Here is a 20,745-nt window from a genome sequence, read left to right as displayed (position 1 = left end):
ATTAGCAAACATATCACAAACAATCACTTTTAAAGGTAATCACTGTAAAATTCTGTGACTCTACCAAGATTACTTTAATCTCAACTAATCTTACTTCAAGCAGATCTCCTTAAGTCGAGCTACATTACATAGCTCTGAAACATCTGGTGAAAACGGAAAAAGCACTTTGACTCCTTCTGAGAGCCTGGTGTCAAAGGGTCAGATTACTCGTGCCTAACACAAGGCCGCAGCAAGGCTCTCTCTGCAGACCCCTTTTCCTGACCTCCTGAAGCATTTCTGGAGGTTACTCTCAGCCCAAGCGCATCCCACACCAGCCCTCACAGGTTACCTCAGCTTTTGGGGGGTGGGAGATCTGCACCGCCCGCACAATCAATCCAACACCTTTTGGCTTTCCATGAGCTGTTCTTAAATTACCTAACCTACTGCTTCTCCTTGGCGAAACCTGCTTAGTAAAACTCCAGGAAGCTGGGCCATGGCAGCGGGGAGAGGGGAACACCTACACCCCTTCCTCGAGCACCGAGGCGGATCTTTGCAGGATACTTAAGCAGCTTCACTAGGGAAGGAGGTGAAAGGGACGCAAAAGCCCCAAACAAGAAACCGACCCACTGGTTGTGTGTCCTGGGGAGATACCGGGGCAGGGACCGGGCGGGGCATTGCCCACCCCCCCGCACGCCGGCGACGGGCTGGAGGGGGCTGCGCAGACCGGACGCTCACCGGGCCCGGCCGCCAGGGCCCATCGGAACGCGGCGCCCCCGGGCCCCGCCGCGGCCCGGCGCAGGCGGACCCACAGCTGCAGAGGGCCACGGCGCGGCGCCGCCCGGTTAGGGACGCCAGATCTGGGGGACGGCTGGGGCTGGCCCCGCCGCTCTGCGCTCCCCTCTCGGGCCTACAGGCGCCACAGGCCGCAGCCCGGACAGCCGCCCCCCGCCTGCCTGCCCGCAGCCGCCGGTCACATCCCGTGCGGCGGCCCCGCCACCCGCTCCGCCCCGCCGCCCACCGCGGCCGCGCACTCACCCGCGTCCGTCCCGGGGGAGCCGGCTCCTCGGCGCGGGGCGACAGCGAGGACCAGAGCAGCAGCAGCCCCAAGAAACTGCCCGCCAGCAGCACGGCGCGCAGCAGCAAGCCCAGCTTCAGCCGCATCCTCCCGCCGCCGAGCACGCAGCGCCCAGACCCGCGCACCGGCGGGCTTCCGCCCCCCGCCCGGCGCGGCACGGCACAGCCCCGCCGCTGCTGCTGCCGCCTCCTCCTCCTCCTCCTCCTTCTCCTTCTCTCCCCCTCCTCCCCCGGCCGCTGCTGTTCTCCAGCAGCCTCCTGCCTGCGGAGGCTGGGCTGTCCTCCCACCGCCGCTGCGCGTACAAACTTTCTTTTTCCTTTTTTTTTTTTTTTTTTTCGTTTTCTTTTTTTTTCCTCCCCTTTTTTCTTCTCCCGCCGCCCCGCCCCGCTTCGCCGGCTCTGCTGTCGCGGGTGCCTCCCCGCCGGGCAGGGGCCGGGGTAATGCGGAGCAGTCAGAGGCGGCCGCCGCAGCCCTGGTTCCACGTGGCCGCCCTCACCGGAGGGAGGGGGCTGGGGGGGGTGCACCTCCCTCCCACCGGGCCGCCCCGGCAGCCCCCGCCCCCTGCACCTGCTCCATCCTGGGGTGCATCTGGGACTAACGGCGCCTGCATCGCCCGGGAAAACGGGCAGGGCTGCAAGAGCTCGACTTGGGGATTTGTCTGGGCTCAGCCGGGTGAGCAGTCCCGGTCAGGCAGCGATTTTTGAAAAATAAGGTGCCAATCCTTAACTTCGATGATTGACATAGAGCTGGGTAACGCAGGCCCGGTAATTGCGGTGTGCAGCCTGGGCAGAGCACCGCTGAGAAATCAACAGATTTTTCACGAGGTTAGGAGATTAAGTGTGAGATTACAGAGATGTTATCAGCCCTTATCGTGCGTGTATTTTGTTACTAATTTTCTGCACTAAAAGCTAGGTGTCCCATTTCTTCCTTTGAAGGAGTCCCACACATGCACACGCGCACAATTTACGTGCGGTCTCCACAAAGCAGAGTGATGCAAGAACAATACTTCCAACATAATACATTTGCCTTTTCTGTGTATTCAATACTACCCATTGGCTTTTACATTTTTCAGATCGATTTTTTGTGCACACTGGAAGGATATTGGGTCCAAGGAGCCTGAACGTTAACTTTCTATGATAATCCCTGTAGAAATAAAACAGGATATGATACCCTGAACAGGATTACTTTGGAGGAAAAAAAAACAAAACTCCACACCTAAGTGACTTTTGAAGAGGGACACACCTAGACACAGAAGTCTTTGTTTACTCATATAACTTGTTCTATAGCTCTGTGTGGATTTTTTCTCCCCCATTCTGTGATCTCATGGCACCAGACATAGACAAACACAATGTTTTTAAAGTGTGAGCAACGGTTCTCATCCTCACCAGTGTTTGCACAAACCTGTGGCTTCCATGGCTCTCCAAAAGTGTTCTTCCCAAAGACACTCCTTGTCTATGGGCCCACTAAGCACACAAACATTCCAACACAAAGGTTTACGCCACCTCTTTATGTAACAGCACCTGGACAGAGCTGGGAGGAATTGTTTTTCTTTGCTGTGAAAGGCATAGAGCTGAGGTGCTTGGAGCTGCTCAGATCCTTTGGCCCACTGAACCCAGTAGAAACAGGCAGGTTGGGGCTATAAACTGAAGTCCTGTAAGCTGGCAAAGAGGCATGGAAATGTTCCTCCCAACTCTTTTTTAACTGCTTCCTGGAGACCTTACTCTGGCAAAAGGTTTTCTTTCTTCCTGTTGTTTAATTCATTATTTTTTATGATGTTCTGTGCTGGGGGTCTGAGCCCACTCCAGAAGAGTCAGAAGAAAACAAGTAAGTTACTCTGCACTGAACAGAGTTAAAACTGGCTGCAGCCACCTCATGTGATACCACTCTGCTGCTGCTTATCAAAGCTGAATGACAGGGACAGAGCCCTCTGCATGACAGTCAATACTACATGAATTTACATTTGTAAAGCTGCCCACTGAGGGTTTTTTGTTTGTTTGTTTGTTTTGTTTTTGTTTTTTTAAATGGAGGCTTTTGTTCTGCAGAAACCCACGGGTGAGCCATGCCTTCGTGATTGTCACAGAGAGCCTCATGCTGGAAGGTGACTGTGTGAGTCTGACCTCAGTGATTTGCAACTGTCTCAAAAGAGCAATTTTAAAATGAATAGCCCTGGCTGGGGTGGAGGAGCTGGCTGGCCAGAGCTGAGCAGTGGTGACCCCTCGGGATGTGATAAGACCTACTGAGTGCAAGCTGTTCCTCTTCTGAGCACCAGCCTTCAATGCTGGGACATCCCTCCAGGCACGCTAATGGGGCTGGAGCAGAGCAAGGATGGCATCAGGAAGAAGCCCCTTTCCTGAGGGCCAACCTTCAATGCTGGGACGCCCCTGGAGGCACGATGTACCTGGTTAAGTGGCTGGAAGAGAGGAGGAATGGCTTCTGGACGAAGATAAGAATTGATGACTGGGTGGGGGACTACACCCTCCTACTCTCCTCCAGGCAGCCTGCCTGCTAACGACCCTGGCTGACTGACAGCTGCCCCTTCGGAACAAAAGGGCTCGGGGGTATATATTGCTGTCCATGCTCTGACTGCGTTGTCCTCTTTTGACCCACCACCATTACTGCACTGGACCCTGTTCAGGATCAGCGCCATCCTGAAGAACCTCGCTGGACAGCTGGACCCCTGGTGGTGACTCTCTCTCTCTCATTTTTCCCACCTTCTTACCCTTTATTTCTCCTCTCTTCACTCTCTTTCTTTTTTACCATTTCTTACCACTTTTTCTCTCTCTTTCTTAGATCTTCTTTTCCTCTCTACCTCCTTCCTACATTTTTGCCTGTGTCAATTGTCAAATAAAATCTGCTTGCACTCGACCATTTTCTATGGTTGGACTTTGTTTCTCGTATCCAAATAAAAATAAATTTTAATGTTACCTCGGACCATAACAGCGACCAAGAGTTTTGTTGCGGTTTGGTTTTAGATATCAAAAGCTTCAGTCAGTGAGTTCCCCCATTAGTTGTCCCGGGGACAGTGGTTTCTGTATTGGGCATTTTAAAAATCCTGTCTTTGCCCCCGAAGGAGGAGTTGATGCCCACTGGGAGGCAGTGCGGGCCAATGGACAGGGTGATGGTGCCAGCCAGCACCCCTCTCACCTGGAACTGCCACTGATGGGAGACTGGGGAAAGCATCATGCTTTTATTTCATTATTAGACCTGCCCGCCCCGGTCCCTCCACAACAAGGAGCTTCATCCACCTTTCTTTCTTGCACACAGGACATATAGTCTGGCCCTAGAAGTATCAGGTTAATACTGACCTTGGAAGTAGTTTGGTTTTGGTTTTTTTCCCAGTTTTATTCTCATTAAGGATGCACTGAGTGTCAGATTCTGCACTCACAGGTTTTCCTATATAGTAAAGTGCCTAAAAATGCATGCAGTACTTACTTTCACTTTTGCCAAGTTCATACTGGCTAAGACAAAATGCAAATTAAATTTCAATTGTCTGCAGTCACATTCAAAACCATTTTAGGAAGTCTTTTACAACCTGGAGAGGGAGGGAGAGAGGGTTAAACACAATTTTTTACCTCTCCCATTTGCAAAATACTGTATAAACTATGATGCTTTTACTATCCAGCTTGTACTAAAACAAGACACAATCCTGATTGTTATCAGGGAGTTAATCAGCCTCTGTTAGACTGATATTCTGTCTTCCAAGCATTTCTAACAGACTGGCAACTGTCACAATGTTTGTGTCTGGACGTATCTACTGCTTGCTGCACAGAAAGCATATGTTCACTTCTCCATATGCCTCCAAAAAATATCTGATTGTGTTTAAGTCACTACAAAGCCTGCTGCTCTTGAACCAGGGACCTTTGATGACCTGGAGGTGAAGTATCCAGTTACCAATCCCCTAAGCCATGCAGTTGCCTTATTGCTAGGGATTTGGGGGATGGTGTCTGGAGCAGGTTCACTGGCAAACATCAAAATCCCATTCAGTTGCTCGCACCAGAGAAACATCAGGATCTGGATATGCCTCTTACCTTGTCCTGAATATTTGGCCACAAGAAAACACTCTGGTTGTTCATTAACACAGCATTTGAAAGGAAATTTGTATAAACTCTCATACCAAGATGGAAAATCATATAGTACAAAGGTCCATAATACAACAAGCTGCTGTAAAGGGTTCACTGCAAATAACCCCACCACCCATTTTGCTCATCGGCAGGGTTTTTTTATGGCAACCCATAGGTCTCACATGTAACACCTGCAGGTCAGAGAACAGTTTCCCTTTCTACTGAGAGCAGTAAGTAAAATAAGTAAAAAACTTCTATAAATTTAAACTTTTATAAGTTTATAAAAAACTTTTACTTACTTTATAAGTAAAACACAAGTGGTTTGTTTTTTGCGGGTTTTTTTCATGTAAATAGAGCTCAATCAGTTTCACTTTCTTGAGAAGTTTCTGGAATTGACTACAAACATTTAATTTCACCATGAGATATTCTAGGTTTCATCTAACAGAAAAATTGGTCATGTTTTCATTAAAGAAGAAAGTGCCAGAAAATGCCAGCCTGCAGGCAGTATCTTGCTTTCCTAAACTGAATATTCTTAACACAAGCAACACCTCTGCTCCTGTGAAAACTTTCAGCTCCAAGCGATCCTTCTTCCTATCTGTTCTGACCTTCCCTGCTCTACCACCAGCATTCCTCAGGTTATTTGCATTTAAGTGGTCACCTCTGAACAAAGCTTATGAATTTTCCCATATCACTGCTTTGGATCTAAGGCAAGCTGGCTGCTGACAGGTATGGAAAACTCATGTAGTGTATAAGCACTATGGCACATCTATTACTGCTTCCTATGGGAATCCAGGGGTGTCCAGGTGGAATCCAAGACATTCCTTCCCAAGCTTGTATCTGAGATCTGAGAAGGCAGAAGCTGAAGGTGTGGCTGGAGAAGCCTGGCCAGATCTACCTTCATTTGTTGAACAGGCTCATTCTCCCTTTTCACTACTGTCCCCAGCACTGGGGGATTTGCAGAGACATTCTGGATTAACAAGGTGGTTGCTGCTTGGAATAATCCAGAACGGCAATGTTTGGCATACACTACAATGGAGACAAAACTATACACTACATATTTACAATGTATGTATATCTGATCTCAGAATCAATATAAAGGAATTAAATATAGGTTTCTATATTCTGTGATTGTATAAATACACTTTATTCAGATTAAGTGTCTCTTGGTAACACTTAACACATGCTTTTGTAAATGAGACCAAGATGTGCTTAATCTTCATCATCTCTAGTCTTTAGTACCATTCTTCCTATTCTCATTTACCCTCCCCCCCCTTTTCTTTTCCTTCTTTCTTTCTTTCTTTCTTTCCTTCTTTCTTTCTTTCTTTCTTTCCTTCTTTCTTTCCTTCTTTCTTTCCTTCTTTCTTTCCTTCTTTCTTTCCTTCTTTCTTTCCTTCTTTCTTTCCTTCTTTCTTTCCTTCTTTCTTTCCTTCTTTCCTTCTTTCTTTCCTTCTTTCCTTCTTTCTTTCCTTCTTTCCTTCTTTCTTTCCTTCTTTCCTTCTTTCTTTCCTTCTTTCTTTCCTTCTTTCTTTCCTTCTTTCCTTCTTTCTTTCCTTCTTTCTTTCCTTCTTTCCTTCTTTCTTTCCTTCTTTCTTTCTTTTTCTTTCCTTCCTTCCTTCCTTCCTTCCTTCCTTCCTTCCTTCCTTCCTTCCTTCCTTCCTTCCTTCCTTCCTTCCTTCCTTCCTTCCTTCCTTCCTTCCTTCCTTCCTTCCTTCCTTCCTTCCTTCCTTCCTTCCTTCCTTCCTTCCTTCCTTCCTTCCTTCCTTCCTTCCTTCCTTCCTTCCTTCCTTCCTTCCTTCCTTCCTTCCTTCCTTCCTTCCTTCCTTCCTTCCTTCCTTCCTTCCTTCCTTCCTTCCTTCCTTCCTTCCTTCCTTCCTTCCTTCCTTTCCTTTCTTTCTTTCTTTCTTTCTTTCTTTTTTGCCTTTCGAGATAAACACTTTCAGATTTACAAGTCCTCAAAATATTCATGCTGTGATGAGTGTTGACAATCCTTGACAGGTTTAGATCCTGTTGAAATAGCGGATGGAATGGTCTGTTGGATGGGTGTTTCATTTGAAAGAGAATTGGAATTATTCTAAGCATAAGTTTTTAGTTTTAAAAGTAAAAGCTATCTGTATCTGTATTATAAGTTGCTTTTTAAAGGAACTTTCACCTTTATTTTGAGCCAGATGCAGGAGTAAGTAGTCATATACCTCAGGTCCAAAAATATTCTTTCCCAAGGTGTCATATTTATGAGTACTTCAAACAGAAATTAATTTGCATTGTTTTCCTGAATCTAGGGCAGAAAAAAATGAAATAGGTTCCTGTAATTTCTGTTATGCTGAAAAAATGAATGGTGTAAACACCCACATTTCAGATGCTGATTTATTTTTTAAAAAAACAAAACCAAAAACCAAAACCAAAACACAACTTTTGAAGTACAGTAAATTAGTGGGCTTAATTTGCTGAAGCTGTCAGTCTGAACAAGTTCCACAGTGCATTTGAAGAACAAAATGGAATATTTTATAACTATAAATTAATTAGATGTTCACATTTATGTGGATTTTGCTATTTAGTGATAAACTGTTGATAGTCTAATAAATAACTAGCAACTTGAGTCTTGTCACTTCAGTATCTATCCTGCTATATCAGCTATAAATCTTCCGTATGACACCTGTTTCTTGAGGATCTATTCTGTTATGCTCAGAATTTAAAGGAATGTAACCACCGAAGATACTAAACAATTACAAAGCATTGGGTAAGTTAAATAAAGTCAATGTGTCAAAAGCCAAGATACAGCCATTTGACTCTTCATATACAAATAAGACAATCTAAAGTTGTCACATAGAAAAGTATGGATGTGCAACAGTTACTACTCCCTTAACCAAGTATCTTCTCTTGTTCCTGAACTTCTCGGTAAGTTGAGCAAGGTGCTCTGCCTCATTTCACATAAATGTGTAAAAGGTCAGTTAATAATTACTGCAAAAGTCCAGCCCAGTGCATACGTTTATACATTTACATTGGAATACTAGAGAATGAATAACATCATGGAGATAAGTTATACTCTGATTTTTAAACTGTGGTTCTTGGAGGTGTAGGGAATGGGGGAGGTGTGTGCAAAAGAGAACAGCAAGACTATTGCCATCAGTCACTTAAGGTTTGCAGTAATAAGCCTCCACAAGAAGTTGGTAACTGGAAGTTTCGATTCTTAGTAGTAATGAATCATAAAAGCATGGCTAGACAGCTCGATCGTTCCCTCCCCCATCCCCAGATCATAAACTGAAAGTTGGATATTGCAAGTGTTTGAGAACAAATGTGGGGGGCTCTTACTAAGCTGCTACTTGGGGAGAAATTTTTAAACAGTAGATTATTTCTATTATGTATCATCTGACACCAAGTTGTATTGATTAATAATTCAATGAAATGCTTCTGTTATAAAAGGCTTGTTTTGTGGGAATTGCTTGTGGAATCACAGGCAATAGCAGGTGTTGGATCATAGCATTACACCCATTCAAGGCTTTTACTATATATAATCATAACATAATAGCTTTCACACAGCTTTTAGTACAACATGCAGATGCATAATTTTGTGGAAAATCTTATCTTTTCTCAGGTCCAACATTACATACAGATAACCCTGCCTGATATGAACAAAACCATTTCTGACTTTCATGCTTTTAGCTCAGGGATTGCTATCAATACTTTCCTTTTTTTTAATCTTTTTTTTTAAAAATGTTTTTTAATTTTTAAAAATTTTTTGTTTGAATATATTTTCCACCCTTTTCCCAAATGGAAAGTTCAATAAACCAAACCAAACCAAACAAAAAACAAACCAGACAAAAAACACCCCAAAATAATTGAATAGAAAAAAATTCCTAGATCTGTCAAAAAGACTTTGAAATAAAGGTTAAGAACTGTAATAAAGTTATCATCTTGTCAAGCTGAACTCTGTTGCTTTTTAGTCACCTGTGACAAGTAATAGTGACAATGGCAGGATCTCATCCATCTTCAAACACTGCAGGTTTCCAGATCTCTCAATTCACTGCCATTCAAACCCTTTTTCCAAAGTATAACTGCAACAACTTTAAAAAGTAGTCGGTTGAGTATTCCAGTTACACACACACACACACACAAATCTAAAATTCCCAGCTGCATACAATTAGCATGAAGCACATCTCTAGATTGTATTTCTGTGTTAGTTCTGGCTTAACAAAATCTTTGTTCTAAGTAGTTTGATAAACTCAGCGACATAGTTTACAGAGTAAACATAGTTTACTGAGTAAATGGGAAAAGATTAATTTAGAGCTTCATCATTAAAAATATTTCACTGGTTACAACTCGGAAAGCATGCTTACAGAGCAGAAGACTGTTTCAATTAACATTAACATTAACAAATTAAACTGAAGAATCACAGATTTATTCTAATTCTTATTCCCATTCCCTAACCTTGTGAGTAATGAAAGCTGTTTATGTAAACTTTAGGCCAAAGTGAAGTTGATTCAGTTCCTCATTTACTATCAACACCTTTACCATACTGGAATATAACTGGAAATGATGATCATGGAATCTGTGTAACTGATTAGTTTTTTGGGAGCTTTTTTTTTTTTTTCTTCTGTTAGTTCGTTATTTTTTCTTTTCCTTTTTTTTTCCATGGAATGGTGGTTTGAAGATGGTTTCCTATTGCAGAAGTAATAGAAAAACTTCACATTCTGTTAAAGTGTGGTGATCCACAGAAGGGCTTTTGTTGACTCTTGGCTAACTGCCTAAAAAATCTGATTAAGTTCCGTTTAACCAATAAGAGATGAGAAGCTAAAAGATTTTTTTCCATACACTTTGGATTTAAATAACTTAAGCAGACTTAAAATTTGAATAAAAAATAATGTAACAATTTTCCTCGCTTTCAGGCTTCTATCCAAATGCTGTCTTCAGACTTGCCCTGGTAAGCCTCTGGTGTCAGGGCTGATTAACTGAAAGGAGAAGGCACCGTTCCTCACAGCATTTAGGTCAATGCTGATGCTGTGTATCTAGGACACGTCTAATTAATCCCAGAATATTCCATAACTGCTGGATTATTTTTGTCAGCTTCTCCCACACAAATCTGGCAGCAAAGAGTCTTACCTTAGGTGAGGAAATTCCCTTTCCTAAAGGTAAGTGGGCGTTGTTTCTCTTTCATGGTCTAACTATGTAACACTTACACAACTACTTATAGAGCCCTTAGGATATAAAGTATTTAGTAGAGCTGAATATTTTCATTGAAATTAGTGGAATGTTGCCACTTATTTAAATAGAGCCAAGATTTTGTCATTGTTTTTAGAGTAAAAGTTACCAGCCAATGTCTTCTCAACTCTAAATTTGATGTTGCTACTCAGAATAATAATTTTTTTTTTCTTTTTGTAAGCCAAATGTATATATATGTATAGAAAGTGTTTAATCAAAGTAAGACCAGAAAACAGAGGAGACCTGCAAAATAAATATGTTGTAGCTGTGCACTTTTGTAATATGTAGCTTTCCTGGTCATCAGAAGAAGAGCACCAACAGTTTGCAAAGACATAGGTTAGCTTGGGGAGGTGCTTAAATCAAGATGAGCTGCCATTGGGAAGCAGTGCATACACAGCTGGTGACCAATAAAGATAACTTAGCACATTTATTGAATTAAGAATACACAGCATCTGTGTTCTGTGTATCACCATAGTGATGAATGGAATCACAGTACTAAAACCAGAGCATTAATTAATACTAAGTTTGCATGCAATAATGCAAGGTGCTTGGTGTCTCAAGAAGCACCACATTTGCGTCCTGAGGCAAAGTATTGTGACTTCTAAAATCAATGCTCTATAAAAATACACTCATCTACTATTCACAAAGTCAGATGCTTTTTTTTTTTTTTTTAATGCTTGATGATGTACTAGAAGACAAGACAACTTATTACTTGCAGAACAAGAAATACCTGCTATTGTAGATCTATTCATAAAGCACAGGCCAAGAACAGCACAGACATTTTTGTAGTGGGCGAGGCAAATTTTTTAACCCCACCCTAAGTTTTTCTAATTATGTCCTTAAAATCTCCTTTATTTAAATATCAAAAGGGTTTTCAGTGCATTTGGTACAGGACTTGCTGTCAAAATTCTCATTTAAATGCTTCTACTGATATCTTCAGAACTTTGTAATATTACAAATGTAAATAAGGTGCAGCTTTCTCACATACTGTTTTCCTTTAGTATGTGAGTTTATTACTAAAGCAGGAAATGCTATTCATAAAGCCTTGATACTAACACACTTAAACAAAATCCATAGCACAAAACTTATTTTTAAAATTTAATTTGAGAAATCAGGATCAACTGTGACTTTTGCCTGAATTAAGATTTACCTGCCCTTCAAATGTGTGGTGGTGTGTCAATTGATGCCTGCATCGATGTGTCTCACATCTACACACCATATTGGAGAAGTCATCCTATATCTTAGCTCATGTTAAAAACAGGAAAACAGATTTCCTTAGATGTAGTATGAGAGCACCCGCATCAGAAATACATGTATATGTACTTGTGCATTTGGTAGCCAGGTCTGTGAAAGCACCAAATTCCACTGTTTTTTGATTAATGTTTTAGGAGGAATCCACGATCAGGTAATAAAATATCATTTTGACAGGCAAAAAATACACACAGAGTGGTAACATGATATTAATAATATTCCAAGTTAGCGTAAGTGATGTAAACACTTTAAAAATACAAAAATATGTCTCTTGAATCAATGGGTTTTTTTGGTTTTTTTGGTTTTTTGGTTTTTTTTGTTCCTTTTTTTTTCTCCTGCTATGTTGCAACATGCTGTCAATTAACATATGTTTACCTCACCATATGCCTGACAGACACCTAAAAGATAAGAATGCTTATCAGGTCGCCTCCTGGTGCATGGTGGAGACCAAAACAATGAAAGTAGCAGGACACCGAAAAGACTGAAAGATAAAGATGACTCCTCTCCGGGAAGTTTGGAAGTCTGTGTGTATCAGGGACTTATGCAAAAAAGGGACCCCTCTTCTTTTCCTGTATAAAAAAGCCCAGGAGAAAAGGAGAAGGGGCAGATTTCTTTTAGACCCCCCGTCTCTCGGCACTTCGGCTTCAGCTACGGGACAGAGAAGCGGCAGGAGCGACAGACCCTACGCACCCGACTACAGCCAGAGGCCAGGGCCGGCGGCCGGTGATAACATCTTGATTACCCTCCTTCTTTTCTCTTCTTAACGACTCTTCTCTCCAAACTAATTGTATAAATCCTAAATAAATCCTTATAACTTGTTTAAATCATAAAGCCTTGTTATTTTTGTAAATTCACGCGTCGTCTATGAGTAGTGGCTGAATTTTCCTCTCAAACAAAATATAAATAATAACTCGGATCATAACAGTAAGCCATCACAATTCATATCGCTCCTCCACCAAGGTTCCCTGCTACCATACTGGACTTCACCATAGGACTGGGATTCTCTTCTATCATGGCCCATGTTTTTGGCTGTATCTCAGAGTCCTACAGCACACAGCACCATTGTGCACTGGGCAGACAAGTTCTGGATGAACTACATTTGCTCAAGTGTTTCCAACAGTGATGGGCTTCCTGATGGTCCCCATTAAATAGGACACCAAACCAAGCTTGATGGTGTGGGACAGAATACAGTTACTGAGAAATGACTACTTTTGGAGTTTTTGCTTTAGGGATATAGCAGTTTGTTGTGCTTCTTCACTCCGTTCAAATATTGCACAAACTCTGTACAGGACACTAGATGCTCTCTGATGTCATCATTCCCCATAATATGCAATGACCACTAGGCTACTAAATTTTCATTGCTTTTTTTGGACTAGTCTTTCAAATTCATCCTCAAGTAGCTCAGCAGGTTGTGGAGTATCAGTGAAAGTTGCAGTTGTTTGAGTTATCTCTAGTCTTCATGATCTCAGTTTCATGAGACAGAGATAGATGGGCACTGGAGGGGGGAAATTATTGTGCAGATTATACAGATTCTAAACTTGCAAGTATTATCACAAAATTGCCACAGTTGGGAAAGACCTCTAAGATCATCAAGTTCAAGAGTCAGCCCAACACCACCATGCTGACTAAATCATGAAAGGCAAAGAACAGGCAGGTGCATGCAGACGCATGCTTTCATGGTTCAAGAACTTCTTACAGGAGGCAGCCTTAGCAAATACCCACAGCCTATCCAAGTTTATGACTTTGGGGTTCCTCACCTTCTCACAATACCACATGCCTTCATTACAGCAGTCCTTGGGTTGAATGTGCTGATACCCAGAGTCTAAAGAAGTGCCAGAAATTAATCTGACAAATTTTCATTTGTCAGATTTGTAGCTATCTATTTATCATTTGTAGCTATCTGAACACACCCAGCTTTCTATCAAGTAAAAGGTCAGGCGTTCTAGGGAACGATCATTCCAATGAGTTTTGTACGGAGGTAGAAAAGATGAGACTTATTTTGTTTCTTTTAATGTAATAAAAACCCTGATGTCCATTGCTGGTTACCCCAGATCTGAAGCACTGTCCTTTCTGACCTCTGAAATAAAGTTACATATCTAAAGAACAGCATTATGTAGATCGATCTGTCCAGAAATGCTTAGCAGATGTACCTGGTTTCCTTCATTCTCCTGTGATGTCATGTTTCAAATTCAATACATTACTTTATGTATCCTGCTGGCAGTGTTTATTTTTATGACTGAATCTCTCAGTGCTTGCCTATTCTTCTTCAATGCTGACAGCGTTGTGAACACGGCACTGGCTCACTGAAGCAATGAAAATGAAATGAGCATCATCTTAGAAATGATTCTGCTTAATGTCAAGACAGCCATTCCTTTGCCTTCTGGTTTTGAAATGTCAATGTGCAAAATTCAAAAAAGATCCTAGGAGCTCTGCTGCTCAGCAAGGGAGTACAAAATCTGGGTATTGTTGTGCTGACATGATTCAGCTCTTCGTTCATCTCTCACTGCTGCTTCTTTGCTTTGTACACTGTTGAGTATTTCTGCCCCATGTTTGCTCAGGACCTACCACAGCTAGAGCACCTACAGGATGGTGCATGTACTTACAGTCTCTTAATCCTGGAATATATTGAGGCCTCAAGCATGCACACATAACTAACTTACCCAGGAGTTTCAGTATGTTTTCTACAAATACAAAAAAGCTGCAGGAATTTCAGGTGTGTCTGCACTTACTTACTTCAGTATCATTTGTATGCCAGAGCTTTCCTCATCACCTCCACCTACTCCCCCTCCCCACTTCTAATATTCATCTCATCCAGCTTCTTTATGGACACATCTGAAAATGAGTTTCACATGCACAATCGATCTCTAAAGCAGTTATAAATCCTGTGACAATTTTAATTTTCAATAAAGCAGCTTGCATAGCAAGTCACAGCTTACATTACTTTTAAGTTGCTTAATTCACAAGGATCTCTTAGGCTGAAATACTTGTGCTTCCTACACCTGTTCAGAACCATCGACAAGGTATTTAATCTCTGAAAAATATAAGTACCTTTGGTGCATCAAATACTAAATACTGTTTTTTTCTGCTTACATTTTAATAAACTTTCATCACTATTTTTTATCAATCACTCTGAAGGTCTGCAGGCCAGGTGCTGAATATATTTAAATCATGTAGCTCCAAATATGTCAAAGAAACTATATTAATTTGCTCCAGTATTTGGCTTCCTCCTTCAAGTTTTACCAGACTTTTCTTCAACTAATCTTGCAAATGCTTGAACTACATCCACTTCCTACTGTACCCCTCTCAATCCCTTTCAATTACCTCCTTCTTAACATATAACCCCTCTGTAATTCTTTCCTTTTAAATCCTATTTTTTTCTTCTTCCTTAAAAAAAAAAAAAGAAACAGCTAATTGTTAGAAGCATTTGTAACTCTCTGAAATTGTGCTTCTGAATGCATTGTGGTATGTTGACTCCAAGGACTAAAGTTTCTAAGCAGCTTTAACAATAATGAGATTTGTGTGCTGCACTGCTTTAAAGATTTACTCTTCAGAGTTAAAAGATTTTTTTAAAAATCAGTTTCTTTGTGCTGCTGGCTTGTAAACACTGCTCAAAGCATGCATGCTTTACAGCACAGTTAGTCTTTTCTTAGACACTTGCTGTGCTTGAAGAACTTGTGAATATCTACCCTTGGAGTGTAATTTATAACCTAAGGGTGCGTCATCCTTAGCAGCAGCTGGTAAGCATTGCAGTTTTTGTGCAATTTGCCTCCAGTATCACTTAGCATTTGTATGTGTAAAATATTTGCACTAGGCATTCCTTTAAGAGGTGATGCATTCTCTTGCTTTGCACAACCAACGGCTTCCACTGATAAGCGGCAGCAGCTTGTAGATATCTTCTGTAAATTGCAAGTGGCTGCAACGTGTCAGTATTTTATGTAAAGTTTCTGTCCAATCCAAACCAGCAGACTCACATGCTATGTTTTTCAAGTTAGCAATGCCTAAACATTAATCTAAAATGCCTGGGTTTTGCAGCCTTGCAAAAGTCGCCACAAGTGTTCCTGACACGTCATACCCTGTTACACTTTGGATTACTATTTCACATCAAGTTCCATGATGAGTAAACCTGCCTAATATCTAATTATTGCCTGCAGTTTGCTTGACCTGGTAACTTGGGTAGCATTTCTGAGCCTAAGCCTGGGTGCCTTTGTTCACTTCCCCACTGCTGCTGTAGCAGAGGAATGCCAGCAGGCCAGGTGGCTGGCTGGCTGTGCCAAGCCAGGTGGGTTGGCTTCGCTGGCTGTGTATGTCCCTCCAGGAGTGTTTGCATTGTCTGAGCTGACCCTGGCACTCCTCTGCCCACACTGCTGCTGTGTGGGTCCTCCCTGGGCTCTCTGTCTGCCCATCCAGCCCAAACCCAAGTGAAACAGGGTGCAGCAACCACAGGTTGTTGCTTTTTTTCCTCCTTCACCTGCCTAGCACAACTAAACCAGTTCTTATCCTGCTGTTTTCTTCAGAGCTGATCAAAGCATGTGCTGAAGAATTTTACATCCCCAAAAACATGCTCTTCTGCAGCTTCTTATATGGACTGCATTTTGAATTCCAAGGTTTTGTCTCATCTGAAGTTTTTTGGTTAACTAGCTGAGTCTTCTAGCAATAAGCTATGTGAAAGGTCATTACAAATAACTGGAGACTAGGAATGCTACCCAGGTCTGCTGGGAGGGAAAGTAATAAAAGGGCTATATAGTACACATACAGGTTTTCATGCCTGGCCTCAATTGCCCTCCCCTTTCCTCAGGGATTATGGGGTAGTGACTTTATGATAACTGTGTTATCACAAAGTTACACATACCTAACTCATAATTTAAGAACCAAGGTACTAAGGCTTGTGCTGGGTCTGTGCTTTACATTCTTTCACACTGCCTGAAGCTGTGTAAGTGTATTGGCTTTTCCATAATTAAGACAGCAATAGGCACTGATGGGATTTAACTGTTCCCTGAAGAAAAAAAATTAAACTATTAGCTACTGACTTCTTAAAGACCCTGGAAAATGCTAGAGTGGCAAGAACAATGTGCATTACAGATAGACATGAAAAACTGAGCAACAGGTAGGAAGATAAAACATAAAAGAAAAAGTGAGACTGTTTATTTCCATGTTAGGATGTTTAGAAGTGTTCATTCTTATCTCTGCTCTATTCCTCCTTTGTAACAACTGTGCTTTTATAATTATTTTTTAAATCCTTAACTTCTTAGTAATGCAACTCTAACACCAAGCATGTTCAACAGATATTTTAAAGCATTTTTGTGTTGAAGAAAATGTTTCCTGTGTTCAGAATCACCTATGTGCTTGGTATGCATGGGGAGTACAGGATGCTGCAGTACCAACGATGTGGCTGAATTCTCAATACAGAGCCCCATCTAGTTTATCCTCTTTGAACACAGAGGGATGGAATATTTATTTTTTTAAATTTTCTTTATTTTCTTGCCCAGTGTGGTTGCTTGGCATAGACTCTTTAGGGAGAGGCGAAGGAAAGGAAAGGAGACCAGAGTCAGGCTTTTGTTCCTTGGCTAGTGCAGCATTTCAGGTCAGTGAGCCAGGCTGTGCTTGTTGCTGTGCATTCATTCCCTCTGTTAACCCCAGCAGTCTTTCTTCTCCTTCTGGGGGTAAAAATGCTTTTCTTCTCAAAATAGTTACCTCAGACATTCAGTTGTGGTTTATACAGGTTTAAGCAAGCATTACACAAGTGCTGGAAACACTCAAGAATGAACTCCTGCAATAATATCCAGCCTTAAGCGTGACAGGGTGCTTCAAAAACTGTAATTTTTCAAAAAGCTTTCCAATCAGAGGATGGTCCTGCCTGCATCCAGTAAATGGGCCCAGCAGTTCCCACAAATTCAGCCTGTCATAAGCAGTAGGATTAAGCTCTCCCTGCCAAACTTAGAACCAATACTGTAAGCAGCATCTCCAAAAGCAGTGTGCCATGTTTTACATCTGCTCTGCCAAGAGCTGGAGTGAGACAGTACAGAAAAGAAGCCAAAGGAAAGATACTTTTCTCCTTTTCATGCAGCTTTTGCAGCTCTCACACGTTTTACTTAATACCTTCAGCCCTGCAGCTTTATGAATAACTTCTAGCCATGACAACTAAAGAAAAACTCGATCTCCCATCCTCACTTCCTAAGCCCTCCAATCCCCAAAAAACACACTGAGAGCTGAAATACCCCTAAAGTCAATGCAAGCACATTAAGAATATACTTCATGAGGTGAACTGGTGAATTTTGGATTCTTGCTACTGGCAAACTGTTTTGTCTTTCCAGCTTCAGAGTTGTGCCTCTTCATCCTTCTTTGAGGATAAAGCTTCCCAGGCTTTCTAAAGGTCTTCAGTGACCTCCTCTGGACTTGACTGGCTTTGTCAGCAGAAAGGACTCCTGTTGCTATGGCAGTGGGAGCCAAGGGCCCTGCTCCAGCCAAAAGGTTTGGGGAATTTCTTCTGAGGCATTGCTACCACAAGTAAGACTGTAACTAGGTGAAGCCTTCAAGTATTGGAAGGTTATATGTATGCTGCCTGGATTATTGGACGTAGCATAGTTGCTGCAGATAGGTGGCTGTGTAGCTTATGAAGTAAATGACTTTTTTTTTCTGATTTGGTCACTCAAAAGGTTTATTTGGGGAGCTTATCTATATTTAATTAATGTCACTGTGACCTGTGAGGATGTGCTCCAACATAGTGGGTGGTGGCATAACCTGCAGGGGAGTTACAGCAGCCTTTCCCACTGGGGAGGTGGGGACAACCTCCTGTGCCCACTGTCTCTAGAGCTGAGCCTGCACCTCTGGGAAGCCCTGGCACCCACACTTGAGTTTGTCACCTCCACCTCGGCCTCTCTGCTGGGACAACACAGTATCCTGTGGCCCTTTCAAAAGCAGGTGGTGTTAACATTTCCTTCCATGGTGAACATGGTTTTATTTATAAAAAGCAGAACCCCCCCAACATAGAAAACTTTATCTTTTATGAAAGTTTCTTGTGCAGGCAGCAAAGTCCCCCTTGTCTCAGCCATTCACACAAAGTAACATTTTTTGTTCGAACAACCCAAACATTACTGTCAGTTGTTTTATGCGTGACACTGAACCATGCAACAGTTTCCTATCCCCATTCTCCACCAGCTCCATCTTGTGTGAGAGAAGCAACTCCCCAGTAGGTATTCTCCTTGTATTCTCACTGTATTTCACTAAGAAATAGCAGACTTCTTGCCCCACCATGTGAACAGATGCAGATTCATGAACTGCCTGGTGCTGCAGAGCCCAAAAATCTTTGCTGGGCTTTGGCTTGGCTCATAGGAACATCCCCATGCAAGGAAGCTCATAGTTGGTCTTTGCACACAGCTGATGCCATTACCAACAATCAAGGTTAAAGAGAGCCCTGCAATGCAGTTCTGGGCCCAGATGCACTCTAATGGGACAGTACAAAGCTCCCACTTCACTCTGCTCAGGGGACACAACAAGACCAGGGGACTACGAGAGTCTGCCTGAGGGCTACACATACACAGAGTCCTTTTTTTCACTTCCTTCCCTCACTTGTCATTTACCTCTACATGTTCTTTGGAAAAAAGGTGTTGCAGGGAGGCTTCCTACTCCAGCTGATCAATAAGATCTTTTTTTTTTATTTATTTGTTGTTTTTTTTTTTTTTTTTTTTTTTTTTTGTGAGAGCCAGAGAGAAAGAGAGGACTAAAATCTGCTCTGGCTGAAAATGTTCCTGTTTGGTAAATGGTCTAAGATGATCAAAGGCAAAGAGTTTAGGTTTCCTACCTTGCTTAAAAGCAGACCACTTATGAGCTTATGTTCACCCTCTCTAGGAAAATTAATAAGGACTACAATTTATTATGAAATAACCAACCAAACAAAAAAAGCCAAAACAAGCCTCACAAAACCTAAAAAACTCCACAAGAAGCTAAACATGTCTGACATGCCACATGCTATAAAAAAACTTAGATCTGAATCAGTACTGCTTTTGGAAGAATTCAAATTCAAGTACACAAGCAGGCCAAAATCTAATCCTTTTTAAGTAAACTTTTAAGAAAATTACTTAGCACACAAACAAAAGCCTTAATTAAAAACAAAGATGTAAGCTCTAAATGTATACACATACTGACATTAAAACAACTTAAGTGGCTGTTAAATTGTCTGTAAATTGCTGCTCTTCTGTTTTGTGGTATATTGTTGCCTCTTCATCTGAGATGCAAACTGTTTTCTTTATTACTGATATAACAGTTATGCTTTTTAAAAAAATGAGCTGCAATATTTACACATGCTAACTGCTGTGCTCAGGCACCAAGTGAAGAATATTGTGGCAGGCAAATGAGAAAAATGTTTAGTTTACCTTTGTTCAAGTATGTGTTTTAAAAGGGAAAGTATTTTCCTCCAGATTTATTTTGATGGATGCTTTCAGGTGAACTGAAAATATTGTGGACCTTTTTCATGGTTAGACTGTCCTTAATTTCTTCTCACACACATTGACAGGTATTTCTAAGAATCACCACAGCCTTTAGAGAGTGACCTAGCTGAAGAAGATCTCAGTAATTGGTCAGAAGAAAAACTGATGAAGAAAGAAAAAGATTTTTTGTATGGAAAAAAAGTTCAGGGACATCCTTTATACCAAAAGTAGCTAGCACAGAGCACATGACACTTTTGGCTTTTCCTTCTCATTTATGGGAAGCTGGAGTGTAGTAGCTCCTAAACCAACATTTGCTCTTCAAGAACTTTGCATTTCTTAATGGAAGAGCTATGTTAGAAAGAGGGAAGAGGCAGGATGATGTACTCTAAGCTTTTACAAAGCACTAAACTCGTAATTACACACACATGCTTAATTATATGAAAAATATTTGCTAACTTGCCACACAGCATTACATTCTGCTAGATGTACTGCCCAGCAATACACATAAAACTGTCTTTTTTCCATCTGTAATTCACCTCAGCCATGCCAGGTTGCCTATCAGCCTAAGAGACCACAGGTGTTGCCTACAGAGCAAAAAAAAAAGTGTCTCCTTACCTTAGCAGAGATTGTAACAAGCACAGCAGCAACACAAGTACCACTGGACATGCTGGCAGCGAGGGACAGAAAGCAAATGCCATTTTGCTTTCACATGTTACACCATCATCCTTCCCAACTGACCAGCATGTAGACAGCAGTGGGCTGT

At 41.9% G+C, this 20,745-nt stretch overlaps 1 protein-coding gene across 3 annotated transcripts in view; it reads right to left on the bottom strand.

The window, feature by feature from the left end:
- Nucleotides 1–1,406, bottom strand: part of GALNT7 (polypeptide N-acetylgalactosaminyltransferase 7) — a 71,475-nt gene extending 70,069 nt beyond the window's left edge. The window contains exon 1 of one of the 3 annotated variants that reach the window (XM_071743181.1): nt 1,015–1,406. In XM_071743181.1, the coding sequence (XP_071599282.1) occupies nt 1,015–1,140 (126 nt within the window). In that variant the 5' untranslated portion in view covers nt 1,141–1,406. The remainder of the gene's footprint in view (nt 1–1,014) is intronic. The other 2 variants (XM_071743180.1, XM_071743179.1) reach the window with 2 other exon arrangements.
- Nucleotides 1,407–20,745: the final 19,339 nt, after the last annotated feature.

Source organism: Heliangelus exortis, chromosome 4 (genome assembly GCF_036169615.1).
Source record: "Heliangelus exortis chromosome 4, bHelExo1.hap1, whole genome shotgun sequence".
NCBI lineage: Eukaryota > Metazoa > Chordata > Aves > Apodiformes > Trochilidae > Heliangelus > Heliangelus exortis.
This window is presented reverse-complemented; position numbering and strand designations above follow the sequence as displayed.